The 18,637-nt window shown below is 41.1% G+C and overlaps 1 protein-coding gene across 1 annotated transcript in view; it reads right to left on the bottom strand.

Moving 5' to 3' along the window:
• The window catches only part of LOC147896981 (uncharacterized), a 50,407-nt gene extending 34,734 nt beyond the window's left edge, over positions 1-15,673 (bottom strand). Inside the window, exons 1-4 of the mRNA XM_087381193.1 lie at positions 15,601-15,673; positions 13,600-15,282; positions 13,023-13,073; positions 12,785-12,857 (exon numbers count right to left, since the gene is read on the bottom strand). Of these exons, the coding sequence (XP_087237319.1) occupies positions 12,785-12,857; positions 13,023-13,073; positions 13,600-15,050 (1,575 nt within the window). The 5' untranslated portion in view covers positions 15,051-15,282; positions 15,601-15,673. The remainder of the gene's footprint in view (positions 1-12,784; positions 12,858-13,022; positions 13,074-13,599; positions 15,283-15,600) is intronic.
• Between the last annotated feature and the right edge of the window lie 2,964 nt (positions 15,674-18,637).

The raw sequence follows: 18,637 nt of genomic DNA, 5'->3' as shown, positions 1-18,637 counted from the left end.
TTCAGCCTTTCCTTCTATCCTTATTTCAGGTTGTATGTACTTGCCTACTTTCATTTCATGTCTGGGGTAGTTCTCACCACCCAATAGTATCACTTTTGGATTGATTGGATGTAGCGCTTGAAGTCCCCCCCTACTCATCTTTTAACAAAGTAGTAGAAGGTGATTAAGCAATCCAAATTTCCTTAACAAAATCTAGATTTGATTCCATGTGGCAATATGATTGTTGAACTCAAGTTCCTTGCCCATTAAAGAGTGGCAAAAGCCAATCCATGTCAAAAAGAGGGTTGGGATGAGATTTTCACCTACATTGGAAAATATTTGAGGACATTAGGTGGCTGAAATAAAATCCAACAACATTCATTATAGCCAATAAAATATTCGAGGAGATTAGGTGGCCAAAATAAAATCCAACAACGTTCCTTAAACACATGTGCACATGCATGCATGCACACACACACACACACACACACACACACACACACACAAATACATACATACAAACACACTGTTAACTACATTAGTTGATGATGTCATTTTATGGTGGATATTGGCAAGTCCATAGAGCTAGGAGTGTGCTTTGGAGCCAAATAGGCTGAAGATGGTTGTAAAAGAATGAGGAAAGAGAGTAGTATAAAGAGAATACAGTTGTCCCTCCCTTTAAAAGGTGGCACCTTATAGTGACTTTTGTGAATGCCATGTTCTCTTCTCATCTTCCCTTTTACTTCTTTTCCTCCTCCTCTCCCTTCTCCACTCCCCTCTCCTCTCCTTCTTCTCCTTATGGATTCATGATTGCATTGCTCTCAACCCAAAGTAGCTAGGAGGAGTACTTCATCGGTGTTCTTGCAAGATCCCCATGACATGTGAGTCACCACTAGAGATCACATTTTTGGCGGCTTTGCATGGGAGTTCCATGTGTGCTTTTGCATTGCATTTTCTTCTCTCATTACCCACCCATTGTCCAACGCTGAGTATTGTAGAGAAAAGTTGTTGGTTTTTAGTGTAGGAAGGTGTGAGTGAAAGAGAGGTGTTGAAAGTCATTTGGAGTGATTTTGGTGTTTTTCAGTGTTCAAAGGTTGTAGAAAGGTAGATCACGTCATTGCTAAGGTGTGTTGTGTGATAGAAAAATCTAACAAAAACACTAAGAAATGATGCTAGGAGTGAATTTCAAAGTGGTTTGAATTGGAAAAACTATCATTTTTTGTAAAACACCCCATTTGTCCTTCAAAAGTTGTTTTTTCTTATTGTTTTTTGCATTGAGTAGGTAAATCAGGTAGTATAGCACCCTACACACACACAAAATCTTGAAAAAAAACTTCCAAAATCAATAAAATGTCAAAAAGCTAGTTGGCCAAACGACATGTATGTGTGTCGTTGCATTAAGCTTAACGCAGCGACTCCTCAAGTCGTTGCTATAATAACACAACAGTCATTACGTAAATTGAATTGTCACATTAGGCAGTCATCACATTAGCCAGTTTTTGTGTTAGCCAGTCGTGTCGCATTAGCTAGTCATTGCATTAGCCAGTCGTCGTCGCGTTATCAAGTTGATGCATTAAGCAATCTCTATGTTAAAGAAGTCGTTGCATTAGCCAGTCATTCTGTTATCAAAGTCACTGCTATATCTGACCCACTACGTTATCAAGTCGCAGCGTTAACAAGTCATTGCATTAGCATTAACGTTGCCACCCCTTGAACCCACGTCGAAGCGGACTCAACTTAGAATTGGGGCCTCAACTATGTTGATCAACTCATGCACTTGAGATAGAAAGATTCCTAGGAGCTAACCTTGAGCCTGAGAATATTGCCTCAAATACCCTCTTGTCAACCTACACTGTCAACCTACACACCCATCTCTACATCCTTAGCATGAGCAAGCTCGAAAGTTGGTTCTTACGCCTTACACGAACCACCACAAGGAGACTTGTCTAGCTCAGGAGGGTCCATAAGCCTGGATGGGAGAACCCACCAATCCTAGAGCCTGAGTGGCTCCAACCACCAGCTTTAATGATCCCTAGTCTCCAACCCCATTTCCAGTAGCTAGATTAAGATAAACCTTATGCAATTTTATGGGTAGACTTGGACTAACACAACCAACATACATGCTAAACCCATTTTCTAGGGAGAATGGGGTGCAAGGGGAGCCACGTGTCTTAGCCCAACCATTTATTCCTGAAGCAATTAGGGAACCAAGTCCCATTGTATATATTGGCAATCAATCACCACCACATCCATTCTTTAATGAAAGCCAGTCATATAGGGGTGAATTTGGCCCCACGCTCCCCCAAGAGTTTCAAATTCCAGAACAAAATGGACAAAGGAATAATGCAGAAGGTCCACAAATAAGACACCCCACATAGAAAGTCCCTTCATTTCCTAGTTGGCCAGAGAACATAGGAGTTATGCCATACCCAACAACCGGACCTTATAGGACTATGCCTGGGGTGAGCATGTCAATCCCTAGAAAACCTCCATCCTTGCCTGTTAAGCCCAACCAACCCCAACTTGCAATGAAAATGCTCAGTGGGTTAGGATTATTGAATCCTACATTTGTACAGCAACCAAATACATGGAACCCTCCAGAAAGACCGCCAATATAAGAGCAAGATCACCATATCCTCATGCTTCACCTACTCCACAAACAATACTTACCAATGAGGCTATGAGGCTCCTAGTGCAAACACTAGGAAGTGGGTTGATGCCTCTAATATTTACGGGGAGAGACCAAAATGCTTCTAGAAGTAGACCTGTCATGATCTCTAAGTTAATCACCAAGTTCTTAGGGGAAGGAGACCCAGTCTCCCATGTTGAGCGTTTGGAACAAATATGCAAGACGTTTGGTGATATCAAAGATATAGACAAGGTCAATGCTTTTGGCTTAAGCCTTGATGGCAAAGCTAGACAATGGTTTTCATCAGTGAGCCCAAAGGAGAAAATCAATTGGGACACGTTGCGGAAGTCCTTCATAGTGGGTTTTGCCCCCAATGGACCCAAGTGAAGTCCACTCAAATAGCTCTATGACGTTAAGCAAAAAGAGATCGAGTCTCTTCGAGATTATATTGTTAGAATCAAACACTTGAACTCCCATTCTAAACCTCATGAGAGAATGAGTGACGCAGAACTATTGCCACATTTTCTCATAGGTTTGTGGGATTGTAAACTTCATGACCATCTTTTTACCATGAATCCCACGTCATTTGACTTGTGTTGATAACAGCATGAAAGAAAAGTCCCAAGGAGGGAAGATGAAATTTGCCTCCTCAGAAGTATTTTGGACCTTGAAGCCCACTACTTGAAGTTCAGTCAAGGAGACAACCCCTCCCACTAAGGGTGTGAATATGGAGGAACTGGTTACCAATTTAGTAAATCAAGTAATCTAGCATTTGGAGGGAGAGATGGCCGAGGAAGCCCCTAGTGATCCCCACCTATTTCCAAGTTGCAATAATGTGTGGTGTAATATATGTACCATGAACCATACCATCAAGGAGTTCCCTCACCTTCGAGCAAGGCTGCATTGTGTCCATTGTACATGATGGGGTGATCATGAGACATCACAATGTTGATATCCTAATGAGATCATTCCCCAACCAATGTACCACCAACAACCACCTCCTACTTTACTTGCACCACCAAATCCATCCAATTAGGGACAATTAGCAATACAAGGAGTCATCCTTGCCATCCTAGGATAATTTAGGGCTCAAAATATCCCATTACTCCCACCCATACTGGGACTCCAAACTCCACCACCATGAATCACTTCTATGAATCAAGTATTCATGGAGGAACTAACTAGTCATTGGAAAGCACCATTGTGCACAGGGTGTGGAGTTGACCACCTCTATAACAATTGTTCAATGTAGAGGCCAATAGCACTAGCTACTACACCTAAGAACGCAACTCTTAATCTTCTCAGAATTGATAGAGGCCAAGTGTCCTCTATATCCTTAAATGTAATTACAAGGGCCCAGGCTAAGTCACTTAGCAAGGAACTTCGTAAGTAGTCCAAAAAGAAAAGGACAACACATCCCAACAAGGGTACAGTTAAGGTGGGAAAATGTTATGACAAGGTGATTATCCAAAATGGATCCGATAAGGACACATCCACCTTTTCCACTTGATCTTCTTCTCGTCATACTTCCTGATTTGGTAAGAAATCAATCAACTACCAAAAGGAGGGAATGTCACTTGGGGAGCATTAACTCATAGGAAACCTACAACCCCTAAAGGTCAGGGTGAATACCAATACCCTATCGTAGAGAAATATGCTGCAGTGAGACACAATAGCTGGTACGTGACTACCAAGAAAAAATTGAGGAATAGCTCAAGGCCAAAAAGGACCTCAAAACCATCCATCCTAACTACTAGATCTTCAATATAGCCCCTAAATCCTCTCCCATACTTGAACAAGTGGACGAGGAACAATCACAAGGTTCACTGGCATGATGTTCACTCCTAAGGCATAACATGTTTGAGAAGGACCTTGCATGGCACCAAACAAGAGAAGAGGACAATATGTCCTTTTACGGGTTTGAAGAGCCACAACTAGTTGGTGTGGTGAACCGGTTCCACAACCCCAAGATGTAGTTGGACTAGCTGCATTCTTGTCCACTCACGATGCTATTATAGGGTAATCCAATTCTATGGAGTGACCTCTCAGATTGGATGAATGGGCAAATAATGGCTCCTTTGTCCACCAATCCTAAGATAGTCAAGCCCCCAATTGAACCCCAATATTTTTCCAAGGTATGTATTAACAAATTGGGCCAATACTTTGAAAGTGATGACACCAACGTAGTACTTCCCACCTCCTACCAAGGTAAGAGCATGATTGAGATCTTGGATGGAGGAGGTGGTGTACGCAGTGTAACTAAGTAGTGTTGGACCAAGTGGGGACAACCTACAATTGATAGTACAAACCTTGTAGTCAAATTGGCTGATGGAGCAGCAGCCCAACTAATAGGAATTCTAAGAGATATTCAGATTAAGACCTTCAGTCTGACCTACCAAGTGTGGTTTGCTATAATGGACTTCCCCAACCAATTGGAACTGTAGGATTGCTTCATGACTAGAGCTCAAATAGAATATATTTACGTAAGGATGAGAAAGTCATGAGGATGGATCTCCAAACTTGGAAGGCTCACCCTATGTCAGAGAATCTATTTGTAGCTAAATATGACACCACCAATAGGTCTACACCGGTAAATGTATTCAGTGTTTATAAGGAAGAGGACAAGCTTTGCAAGTTTTTTGTAACTTCTACAGGTACTTAACAAAAACTATGATTCTTGGTAAAAGTTGAATCCAAAAAACTTATAAAGGGTTTTTTGGTGATCAATAAACCCATCAAGATGTACTGAGATCATTACCAATCGGTCCAACATTTAAGCATTAGCATCAACATTTACTTACGTCCCTCAAACTCTACAAGAGCCTCACCATCAGACGACAAAGAAGAAGAGGCACCAAACAAAGTGGGGTCCAAAAGGATTTACTAGATTCCCAAGGGTACTTTGGAAGTGAATCATACATTTGGGTTCCAACAAAACCTTGACATCAAAAGACACCCCAATATGTAAACAACAAACCCCGATATCGAAGAACAAAATGACACCATCCAAAAAGGAAGGTACAATACCATTTGGGTTCCCACAAGAATACAAGAGGCCCAGGGATATTACCTTGGAAATGCTTATATTTGGGTACCCAAGGATACTGAGTGCAACTAGAGCACCTCCATCATCTTCACGTAGTAATGACAATGTGATAAATAAAGAGCAGAAGAAAGAATGGAGGCCCAAGCCTCTAATTTGTCATCATCAGAAAATGAGAGGCAACCATCAAATTCAAGCCTACAATTTATGAAAAATCAAGGGAACTTGATTGGAGAGTGAAACCACAAGAAGAGCATAAGAACCTGTTCAAAAGGATAAGGGAAAAGCACCAATACAAGAGGATGGCACACAAAGGACATCATCTACCTCCTATCGAGTAGTTACATAAGAAAAGAACTTGTCGAAAAAAAAAAAGACAGTAAAGAAGAGCCTACTCAACCACTAGTCTATGAAAATGCTATTGAATGCACTGCATCATCTTCAAGGCAAACGGCTGTTACACAGGAACCTATCTCCAAAAGAGGTAGTAACAGTACAAGAACTTGCCATGAAAAAAATGGAATCTACTTTGGAAGCTCCACAAGAACCTTCCTTCATAAGAAACTCGGCATCAAGCTTTGTGGCAGCTACACATTTCACACCAATCATGCCAAACATAGTGGAAGTCACACAAGAACCTTCCAATGAGAATGATGAATTATTTTCACTCACAACTTTCTGACAAACAACTTGGGCTCAACAAAAATAGAATTTCTTTGAGACACTACAATCCTATTCACATTTTCTCTAGAGGACATATCTCACTTTATTACGGCGAGACAATGAAGTTGAATAAGCTAGAGAATGTAATTGACAATGGCACCAGAAAGATAGGATTAGGAAGGAACTAGGGCAAGCTTGAGGATCTTACGACGGCAATGTGGATCTCTGAGCATCATTAACACTGCAACCATGCAAAATAGGAGAGATCTAAAATTTTTGAGTCTACAACACCAACAATGAAGAACTCACTGATAGTAGGCGACACAAGAACCTACTCCTAAAAATGGAGTAGGTCCACAAGAACTTGCCACAATGGAAGATATCCAAGAGCTTAATGAAAAGAAAATCCTCCTCAATAAAGGGTATGCGACCCTAATTCCTTCATCAAGGTCTAGGGCTAGCCAAAGACACATCAACCCCGGGTATCCCAAGACACTCCTTCACATACAAAACAAGTGACCATACACCAACAGCTCCAAGGGATGAGTTTGATAGTAGGGTGAATCTGATGAAATTAAAATGGGACTCGATGAGTATTTTCTTATGATCCTTAAAGATTTGTTTTCACTTTCATTTACTCACCCTTCATTAGATAACTCCAACTCTCTCTCCTCTTTTTATTTTTATTTTTTCTTCTTCTTCTTTTTGATGCTTAATACTTTTACCGACTTGATATCAGTTTTAAGTTAGAGGACTTTCCTCGAACCCAAGATGCTCTATATCTTTTCAAGCCATGGTCCTCATTTTAGGAGTTTGTATGGTGTATAAAGCTCCAAATTTCCGCAACATTATTGGGCTCAAACAAACTTCCAAGAAAAGCTCGTAAAGAACAAATCTCTATGCAAAGAAGCAAGACAAAATATCATGCAAAACTTCGAGCTTAAAATCATGGAAACCTTCGAACATAAAAACATGGCATGTCAAAGACATAGTCTTATGAGAATCAAATAAAAGTCCTACTCCATTCAAATATGGGATTTAAGGAAGAGCCTAAGAATCCACTGTAGTTACTCTGTTAACACTATGTAACCACTAGGATCTTACACACATGCACACACACACAAACACACACATGCACGCACGCACACGCACGCACACGCACACACACACACTTACACACACACACACACACACACACACACACACACACACTCACACACTCACACTCATGCAAGCGTGCAAGCATGCATGTTTACATATGCATGTATGTGCCGCACAGACAGACGGATAGATAGACACACACACACACCTAGCATATAGACTTTATTGAATCTAATCGATTTCAATTTTTACTTATAAGTAACCAAAGCGCGCCACACAAATAGACATTCTTTATTATTTTAGCAAAACTAGAGTAAGTATGAGTAATCTCCTTAGAGGAAAAGTTTTTGCTAGTATTCTAATTATTTGGCCCTAAATGGCTTGAAGTCCACCACTTTGGTGTCAGCTAACAAATTGTTTAGTACCTCGTTTCCATCCATGGTCAAATAGCCAATGACTTCCTCATGCATCATCACTATCTTCGATGTTCTGCTTTGTAAGAGAACTAGAAAAGGTTAATTTATTTCAAATGTTAGACATGAAAAACAATTTTTTTCAAGTGGAGATACCTCTTCCAATCAAGAGGATTTAAGTAGCATCCCACCACCCTAAGCCCTACCTTTGGAATGTCAGTCTAATTTTTAATATAGATTGCATTTTCATACCCATCTCAAATATGATAGAGGTATGTTTCTCATTCTCCTTCTCATTCCCATCTCAAATATGCTGGTGGTATGTTTCTTATTCTCATTCACAATGTCATTCTGATCTCAGTACAAGGAAATATATTTCCTAAAAGCATGCAATATATTTTTAAGTAATCTCTTGTCTCTCCTTAAAATCCCATAAGAGAAGCAAAAGATGTCTTGAAATTCCTTCCATTTTCTCTTCAACCTCAGTCTCATCCAAAATTAGAATCTTCTTCACGTACAGAAAAACGAGTGACAAACAAAATATGACTACAAGAGACAACTACAGAATCTCCAAAGGAGCATTAAAATGTATGCCTTGGACTTTTGGTTGCAATCCCAATCATAAGCCACATGTGAACCTAGTTTCTTCTCTTAAAGGTCCCCTTTGATTACGTCATAGGATAATGCTTTAGGGAATTCATTAGAAAATATTTTAGTAGATTGATGAGAAGCTACCATTAGATTGTAGAGTAGAATATAGGAAAATTTGTTACTTTTAATTTCCATGAAACTCTTAAGTATGAAAAAGTTAATAGAAGGGAAAAGATCATTTTTAAAATATGGTGCATGACTTTAGATTTGTATACATCCTTGAGTTTTAAACAAAAGTTAAGAAAAATAAGTCAACCAAAGTGGTGAATTTGCAATTTGCTATGTGGACCTCAAAGAGGCAGAGGAGAAAGGTTTAAAACAGAAAGAGTTTAAAAAGAGAAATGAGGCAAAGAAAGGGGAGGGGAGGAGGAGGATGAAAAGAGGAGGAGGATCCCAAGGAGATCCCCAATGTGATTGACGAAGAGGAGGAGAAGATGAGAACCAGAGGAATCAGAAAAATACCACAGAGGTGTAGGTCGAGGGGATTATGGACAAGATCATGGTAGTGAAGGACCATGTTGGTCATGGTAGTATATACCTTCATAAGATTAGAATATATACAATAATAGAAATTATTATTTTTAATAGAAAAAAGTGAAAGAACAAAGGAATCAAGGGATCTTGTAAGCAACTTTATGACTTTGTGGTCATGGTAGTAGAAAAATGGAAGCAGAGGTGGGGAGCCCAATGAGGACCTAAAACAAATTTCTCAAAAATAAATGTGGTGTAGTGTTATGAGCCTTGAAGTTAAGCTAGAATCATGCTATTTTTTAAAAGCCAAAAGATATGTATGCCCAAGACTAGCACAAAATGTTTAGTAGAAATGCTATGCTACCAATTTTAGGGGCTTGTACACATTGCTTCTTAAAGATTGATCACAAAACTGATCCAAAATATTTTAGCTTGAGATTTATACTTTTATAAGCTCAAGGTCCCCGAGCACTTGTGAGAACACCCTTTCCAACAAAAATTGCTGCAAACTCTCTTAAGGAAGAGATAGTGTATATTTGAAGCTACTATGAATGTCAAAATTTATGGATAAGGTGGTAGATTCAAAGATTGTGCTTGTAGACTCAAAAAGTGTGCTCTTAGCTTCTATTAAGAACAAGAATGCATTTATGAATAGGATGATGTTCTTTTGGTAAAGAAGGAGTGACTTGTGGCATTTGATGCTATTTTAACTTCTTGTAGAATAAGGTGGTAGATTCAAAGATTGTGCTTGTAGACTCAAAGATTGTGCTTTTAGCTTCTATTAAGAACAAGAATGCATTTATGAATAGGATGATGTTCTTTTGGTGAACAAGAAGTGACTTGTGGCATTTGATGTTATTTTAACTTCTTTGGGATATGATTGTTATGGGGGAACTCCTCTACGTATTTGTGTTGAATTTCTAAGGATTTTGATCATTCAACTAGCTTGCAATGAAGTTTTGGGAGTTTGGAGACTATAGATTGCTAAATGACAAAGCAGACTACACTAAGGTATGGACAAATATGGGGCAAGTGGAAGATATAGAATGGGGGGATACCGTTTAAGGGGGTTGAAGGAAAGAGGATCCGAGGAGGAGTAGGGTTTCCTATCATTCTTTAAAGGAGGATTCTGGAAGAAAAATTATTACTAAGTTATGGTCTAAGGGCACCCTAATGTAGGGGAGTGCAAGGGTGGCAACTTTTCATTGGCATTCATCAAATTTGTTCCTATTATGATTCTTTGAATGTTGAATTTTTCATAACTTAGTGATTGCAAGTACATCACGTCCTATAGAGACATATCCATGCCTATATCACACAGGAAGCTAGGTCCACATCATACCCAACCCACTTTCAAAGGTAGATAGTTGAAAACAAATTAATGAAATATTATTCTCTTGAATAAGATCATTGAATAGCACATTTTAAAGAATCATTAAAGCATAATCTTGGCACTCAACTTTTCTAGAAGGTATTCAATTCCACTAACATGCAATATGGATCAAATCATCTATAAATTCAAGGTTCACAAATTAAGGGTTAAGTCAATCAAGTAGATGCTTATATATGAATTTGGAAACTTACTGAACATGTAAAACATGTAGATGTTTAGAATCATTGATTATGAAGGAATAAAATGAAACCCTGATTGCGTCAATAGAAAATAAGCTCCTTAATGGCTACTACACATGTTGTACCTCTCCCTATATGTGTAATACCATCATTTGTGTTTCGTGTGTCATTTCCAACTTTAGCAAGAATGATCATATGTAAATCTATGTAAAGAATGATCATATGTACCATTAAGAAAGAAAGCCCCACCACATTCAATGGATTCCTATGTAATGTACATGGTATATAGGTTAAGTCTATGTTATGTGACTTACTGCAAGTGCAATAGGGGGAAAACATATGATATGGCATACACAATAGGGACACAACATGTAGATAGCCTAGGAAGTACAAGGATTACCGAGCTTCAAGAGTGGAAACACATGTAAGGATAAAAGAATAATCTCATTAAGTTTAGTAAAAATTTATATATTGTAGACTGTATACTCAACATAAGAGATGTTTTTATGCCACCTTTTACAAAAGAATGGCATTTCTAAGACACTATGGAGAAATTTTAAGCTTCTACAACAATAACATATATGGCAATAGGGTGTGCTTCACTGTATTCTATTAGTAAACCATTATTAAACCCCACAAGAATATATGGAACCACAAACATAAAAGCTAGAAAGGCTAGAATCAAATGTAAAAGAAAGGCTAGAATCAAAAGAATCCAATAAGATTCACAATAGATAACATGTGATTCATCTAATTTATAACTGGTTTTATGCCAAATCCTCGTTCAAACCAAAACATCAACACATTTGATATCTTCTTGAAACTTATTTTTGGCACTATGAGAACTAAGCTCTAGAGAGAGCCATTTGAATGGTTAAATTGTTCTCATGTGGGTGCAGGGAATAAATGCCTATCTAATACCCTAAAGTAAACCCTTAGTAGTAGCACACACATATTGTCTTATATCCCTTATCCATGGATATCTAGCCTTTAAAACTAGTCCTACTTCATAGAAGCAAATAAAGAATTTTGAAATCTCCATCTTTTGGGCCCTTTCCGTTATATATTCTTGAGTCGGCCCTTGAGTTATCATTTTATGTACAAGCAAGATGGGGGATCAATTGTTGATCACGTTTGCATTCTTTAAAGGGGCATTATGGGAGCACAATTAGATGCATTGTTAGATAGATCATAGCACCTAAGGTAAATGTGAATAGTGAGTAGTCATAGATGCAACATGTTTTTGTAAGTTGTAGGCTTTATTATAAATTGGTGAGGGTTCCACCCTCTAGAGTCTCCCCGTTGTTAATGTTTTCCCTTTGGGAAACCTCCTAGGGCCTTGAGAAATGATAGAATAAGTGCACTACCCAATCATCCCTCCCTTGGGAAATGATATTCTAAAATGGCCGACTTTGACCTAAATTTGACGAAAAAAGTTATCTTTAAGTTCATAAAGTGCTAATTTTCATAAATTTGAATTTAGTGAGCAGTGTAGCAAACACAATATTCATATAAATCATGCCTTACCATTGGATCTGATAAGTTAAGGGACCATGTTGGCAATCAAAAAATATGGGTGGTCTAAAGTTTGGCTATTTTTTGGCAATCAACAAAGAGTTTTCCAAAAAGACATTAATGCCTTAGTCTCCTAGTTTTTTGCCCCAAAGCCAGTGAGTGCCTAAGTTTCTAAAATTTGCATTTTTACATAAATAGTCTCCCTACTTCCCAAAAAAAAAAGTTCTAGGCTTTATTTTATATTATCTTACAGTAAGATGCAAGTGTAGACAAAGCCTTGGGGGAGGCATCTTACACCTAGTGCAAAACACAAAAGTGACTTCCTCAATTATGTAGTGAGGATGTCTTAGGCTACGAGCAAGTAGTTTGGAGCATGAAAACTATCTTCCTTGCTTCATTTCCAATAAGTGCCATCTACGACCCTAGTTTTAAGTAAGAGATACCACTTGTTCTACAAGTTTGTTTGTGATGGGTTGCACCATCCTAACATTAAAGTCGAGAGGGCCTAGGTTTTTCCAAGATGCTTACCTCTATGATCATGCCAAAAGGTGATACTAGATATATTATTCATCTTTGATCTAAGCAAACTTTGAGAGCAACTTCCATATTAATATTGAGATAACAGTATTAAGTATAGGGTTCGGACATAACACACCTCTTGTTCGATACTAGATACATTATTCATCTTTGATCTAAGTAAACTTTGAGAGCAACTTCCATATTAATATTGGGTTGGACATAACACACCTCTTGTTCGCTTGATAATCCAAGTTTGCTGACCACATACTTTTTAACAATTGATATTGGCATATCTCCATCTCTGTAATTGAGAATAAGTATCAGATTCAAACAGTTTAAGCATCTCGTATAAACTGCATCTCTCATCTTTCTCTTGAAATCAAAACCTAAGCTAGACGAAGGGTTCGTATGTCATATGTTTCAAAACTAGTTCTAGGGATATCTTGTGACATGGCTAAAATAGTACCTGATCCGCATGTACATCTTTTGCATTGGAGGCAGCTCTTGATCATCATCGCTGCAAAACAACCGGCGGTTTAAAGTCTGTTAAGCAATGTGTTAATAATGGTGGAAGCATTGGCTCAAAAGCTTGCCATATTAAACACTGGCCGGCCATATTTCTAGGGTTTGTACACTTCAAGTGATCGAGTAACGTAAAGAAAAACCGTTCAAATGAACAACCTTCAGTGTGCTGCGCGGTTGTTTGCATCGTGCCCAAAGCCTATCATTGCTACAACTATATTGGTCGAGAGTTGCATGATATGGAAAGTAAGCATGTGCTAGACAGGTGAGAATCAATCATGCAGAGATTCGATGCACAGAATGCGTGGAACGATAACAACAATCACGTTAGACGAGTTGTTTTTCTTCCGGCGACAATCAATGAGCAAAAAGACGATCTACAAGGAGAAGAAGGAGAACGATGGTGAGGGACGACGTCAGGACGATCAGAACGCCGTCGAGAACGTAAGTTAGTGGGAATGGACTAACGATATCGAGAGGCGTAGTGGAAGGAGCAGGGATGTCGAGAGATAGAGTCTCACTGGCGAGCAGCCTGCAAGGAGAACCAGAAGCCCGCGTGGCCGCGAGAGGGTGGAGGGGTGGCGGGGACGAGGAGGGCGCGTCGCTGGGGGACGGCGAAAGGAGGTGGCGGAGACGGCGAAGGTTGCCGGAACGCCGATCTGCTGGTGGAAATCCAGGCCTCTCTATTGACGGAGGAAGCGCCGGAAGGGTGGCGTACGTCCATGAAATCGACGGAATTGTTGGGCAGTATGGGAGCTGCGCCGCCCCACGCCGCCCGCTTCCACTCAATCCGTTCCAAGGCCTCCTGTAGCGCCGCCATCTCCCGCCCTCTTGCCCCAGATCTGGCGGCCATCTCCGCCGGAAAGCCCATCCCTGCAGCCGCCGGAAAGATGTTCGTCAACCCCCCCTCCGCCTCCTTCCGCCAGCTCTCCTCCTCCCACCATATGTATCTTCCTCCTCCATCGCTTCTCTTCCTCCTCATCTCCATCCATTGCTCATCCATCAACCTCGCCAAGCCCCTCTCCTCTTCTACGTTCATATCCATCCTCGCCATTAATGACATGAACGGCTCTGTAGCGCCCCTCACGCCCCCCCATCGCCCGTTTATCAGCTCATCCCTATACCTTGCTCCCACATCTTGCCTTTCTGCCGCGGGCCCTGCCTGATGGAACGATAAGATCATGTCCTCCGATCTTAGCCTAGCTCGTCTCCTCTCATCTTCATCTCTGAGAAAGTCTGCTTTGTCCTCGTATTTCCGGGGAAGTAGCTGTAGAGTCACCAAAGGATCTTGCGGATATGGATCTGGCTCTGCGCTAATTGAGCGAGTCTTCGCTCTGCTCCCGTCGCTCTTCACCTGGCACGCCTCGCAGTGATCAGGGATACCCAAACGAAGTTGAAGCCAACTTTCGTCCCTTTCCGCAGTATCCGATTGTATAGCGTCTTCTCCTGCTTTTCTAGGGCTAGCAATCGCAGTCGTAACATTCCTGAAATCAGCAGGTGACTTCAATATGAAATCCATGGCGCTCGGGATTTCTTTCGGTGCTACAGATACGGGAAAGTTCAATCGATTCCTTTCTTCGAACTGCAGGTCTGACCTTCTATTGCTAGTCATTGGCGAATGATGCCCTTCTACGGTGTTTTGGGCCAACAAGGAGTCGCCCCTTCCTTGCTGCCGCTGATCTACAGTTTCTGACAACTTGGAGAGACGCTCCCCATCAGCTGCTGCGGTGCAGCCATCGTCCAGACAGCTACTGGGGAATCCATCCTCGGCCATTGGCTCCGCTGTTAAATCCGAGTCCCCGGAGAAGTACGCTGCACTTAACTCTGAGGCTGAATTCGAGGCATATCCTTGGCTTGCTTGCTGTGCTTGACCTTCCCCTTCCTCTTTCTGGATTTGAGCATCCTCTTCGGAAAATATCAGCCTCCTGTTAATGAAAGTGGCAATCTGCTGTGATTGTCCGGGGAATGACATAACCTCATACGCTATGTCAATTTTCTACTACATCATAAGAGAATGAGTTCGTTGATGCTTGTGGGCCTCGAAGGGTTTGCCCGTTGTTTCCTGGTACCGAGTTCCTGGATACCTGGGAGGAGATTCGAGAAGGGTAAGTGCCACAAATTATCCGTCGGCAGATTTGAAGAAAGAATGGCTAATGTCCAGGGATTCGGGCAAATGGAATGCTTTTACGGCCTGATCGCACAGCCTGCACCAGAAAGAGCCTTCAGGGATTTAGGGAGGGCTGAACGATTGGACGACAGCTACAGAAATAAGGAAAAGTAGAAACTCTAATCGGAAAAGACCAACGTCATGGGCAACTTCATGCTAAGGTTAAAATTTAAAGCATTGCAATGCACCAACTTCCTGGCTTAAGATTCTGCAACATGAATGCCAGATTAGCTGGAACGAACTTTCAAATAGGTTTTTGTAGTGCTCGCGCGCGCGGGGCCATTCAGATTACCGCAAAAGGTTAATTATGCAGTTAAGGCGATAGAACTACGTAAATCCAAACATCACAACTTACGAGTAGTAGAGGGATTCGGGAACCCATCCATGATCCAGGAAAGTTGCTACAATTCTCATAGAAAGGAAGACCGACAAACTAGCCCCTTAAAAACGTATCGTCGTCACCTTAAGTAGACCAGCTTTCGAACATTCGTTCCGATCCGTCACGTAAGAACTATTGCACTTCTTAGTGTTCCTGCATACGCACATGCTAGCAATAGAACTCAAATGGATTGATGTCCTGATGGTAGGGTCTTTGCTCCAGCACTAATTTGGATCCACCACGGATGGTTGTGTCTATTGGCCCCGCCTCCTTTGCTAGTCACCTTCAGCTCCACAAGGAGTTCTGTGGTAGGTAGCTCAATTCTACACGTTGTGAAGCTGGGTTGCTCAGTTTCTTCAACATCGGATTTGGATACACGAAGCGTGGCTTGCTAAGTCTGGGGTTTGCCCAGCTGTCTACGTTCTCTAGATGGGTACTTAAGTAGAGAAACTTCAAAGCCTAGACCTATGCCATACCAAGATCGAAAAATAAGCAGACTAACTCTGCCGTGACTGTTGGAGAGACTAAGCCAGTCTGCAACCTTTGACAACCTCACTCAGAGATAGGAGCTAACGTGCCAGACACTCTTCAAAGAATTTCATGAATCGATGCATGTACAGGAGCTAAAGCGGCGTCTTGCTGCCTTGGTGGTCCGAAGACGAGATCCGTTCGGGCATCGCATAGGACCGGTAGGAAAGCTCGATTGGTATGGACTGCGGTGAGGAGGCCTCGAGAAGTTGAGCCCTAATGAGTAAAGTTCGTTTCCGGACGAAAAGCGAGGATGTTACTTATGGGCGGAGAGCACGCGAACAACACTTTTCTGGGTACGTGAGGCTCTAGGAAGGCTGTATGGGGATGCCCCTTGCATCTCTAGTCCAGCTTCCTTCATTCCATTGCTTAGCTCCTCCTTCCCTTCCCACGTTTCCCTCCCTCGCTCCTGCTACGGATTGTGGAATCCAAGCAGGAGAGGGAGGGAGAGATGGCAGAAAGGGTGGGTTTGGCGAGAGGCACGCGTGCTAGAGATCCGGAGGGTGCAGGTGAGCAGCGCCGGGCACGAGGAGAGGGCGATGCCTGCAAAAGCCTTGGAAGGTGGAAGACGACAGTCGATCGACATGATCAAGTTCAATGCAATGCAACAGAAAAACGCACTCTTGTTCATACATACTCTTTTAGTATTACCACAGCTTTAGTTTCATAATACCGGATTGGTCATCCACGTCAGCATTCCCGCCCTTTTCCATCACCCCGGCGTCACCTTTTCCCAGCGTGCGCCGGGGCGTTTCGCCACATTGCGTGACCCACATCAGCACGCGGTTTTCATCCACGCGTTAACTTGTCCCTTCTTGCGAAGGGGCGTTCACCACGCCAGAACGCGCGTCAGCGGTCCCACGTCATTACATAATTCCACGTCACGTCACTTTGCATGACATTTTCCCGTCTTCATTTCGCAGGGGCGTTGTCCCACGTCAGCATGTCTGTCGCGCTCCACGTCACTTTCCCGCCGCTATCGTTAGCTGCGCCGCGACCGTTGAAACTCGTGAAGTCGTTAAACTTCCCGCCGCTAAACGGCACCGCCACAGATAGCGGCGCGCGTGAGGTTGGTAATACACTTTACAACGTACTAAATACGTATAAAAATTTAGAAGCTTGTTGTTGCACTCATTTGTGCCTTTGCCATCTAGACCCCCCCTCCCACACACACTCTCCGTGATCCCTTTTATCTCACCCATCTACTCGCTTTCAACCACACGTTCATCCACATGTTGTACACTTCATGGCTCTCTGCCTTACATGCCTTTCACTTCACCACATTCCTCACACATTCCCAAAACACAGTCTAGTATACCATACTGTGTACTACATAGGCTCTCCCCCCATCTCACACAAACCTAAAATCTAAAAGATTCTTGAATATCATCATAGTTTGATCATGGAAAATGTTACTAGCATGAGAAGGGTGCATCTATCTAAACATCAATTCCACTCTTCTACTCTTGCTTTATCTAAAGGCAACATCACATGAAAGGATAGTTTGAAGAATTTTATGGGAGACTGTAAGTTTGAATGCCTCCATAGAGAATCCCACTAACATCAAAACAACTCATGGACCTTTACCACAAGGGTTTCTTCCATGGATTTGCATGTGATTCTTTAATTCCATTTAAACATTCTTTAAACCAAGACATGATTTAAACCTTGGACCGCTTGCAGTTGGGAGACTGTAAGTTTGAATGCCTCCATAGAGAATCCCACTAACATCAAAACAACTCATGGACCTTTACCACAAGGGTTTCTTCCATGGATTTGCATGTGATTCTTTAATTCCATTTAAACATTCTTTAAACCATGAAAATTTCAACCTAGACATGATTTAAACCTTGGACCGCTTGCAGTCGGTTTTCACAAACTGAACTAAATTATTACTTGGTATTTTCTAGTACATATGACGGTTTCTATGTTTTTAATTTACGAGGACATGTTTTATCGTGCAATATTTCACGATAATGTATAGGATATAAATATCCACCAACGTAGTGGATTACCCCAAGATTTATAGTGCTCTTAATCGAACCAACTAGAGCCTTTAGAAAGACAATAAGATTTGAAAAGGTTGATAAATCTTCAAGTTAAATGATGATTTTATTCTATCCTTTCAGAAAGTATCATGTGTCGGTTGGGTGGCTCGCTTTGGTTGGCTTGTATCAACTCACAGATAGATATAAATAGTATTATTTTGACATGATGGTTTAGTAGAGTTTGCTTTTTTAAAGATAATAAGTGTAGATTATTTTTAATTTAAAAAGATGATGCTCTGGGAATTCTTTTTTAAATGAGTTAGAGATGCTAAACTTTGATTGTTTAGTGTTTAATTCATAGTTCACAATACTTAAAAATTATAGATGATACTAGTAATCTTTTATATGAAATAATTACTTAGAAGCGAGTTTGTGTGTAGGTTTAATTTGATGTTCACTTATGGCTATCGTATCAACCTACACATGGATCTACTAGA

This window comes from Dipteris shenzhenensis, chromosome 11 (genome assembly GCF_047967505.1).
Source record: "Dipteris shenzhenensis isolate YYH24624 ecotype China chromosome 11, Dip_SZ_1.0, whole genome shotgun sequence".
NCBI classification, from domain to species: domain Eukaryota; kingdom Viridiplantae; phylum Streptophyta; class Polypodiopsida; order Gleicheniales; family Dipteridaceae; genus Dipteris; species Dipteris shenzhenensis.
This window is presented reverse-complemented; position numbering and strand designations above follow the sequence as displayed.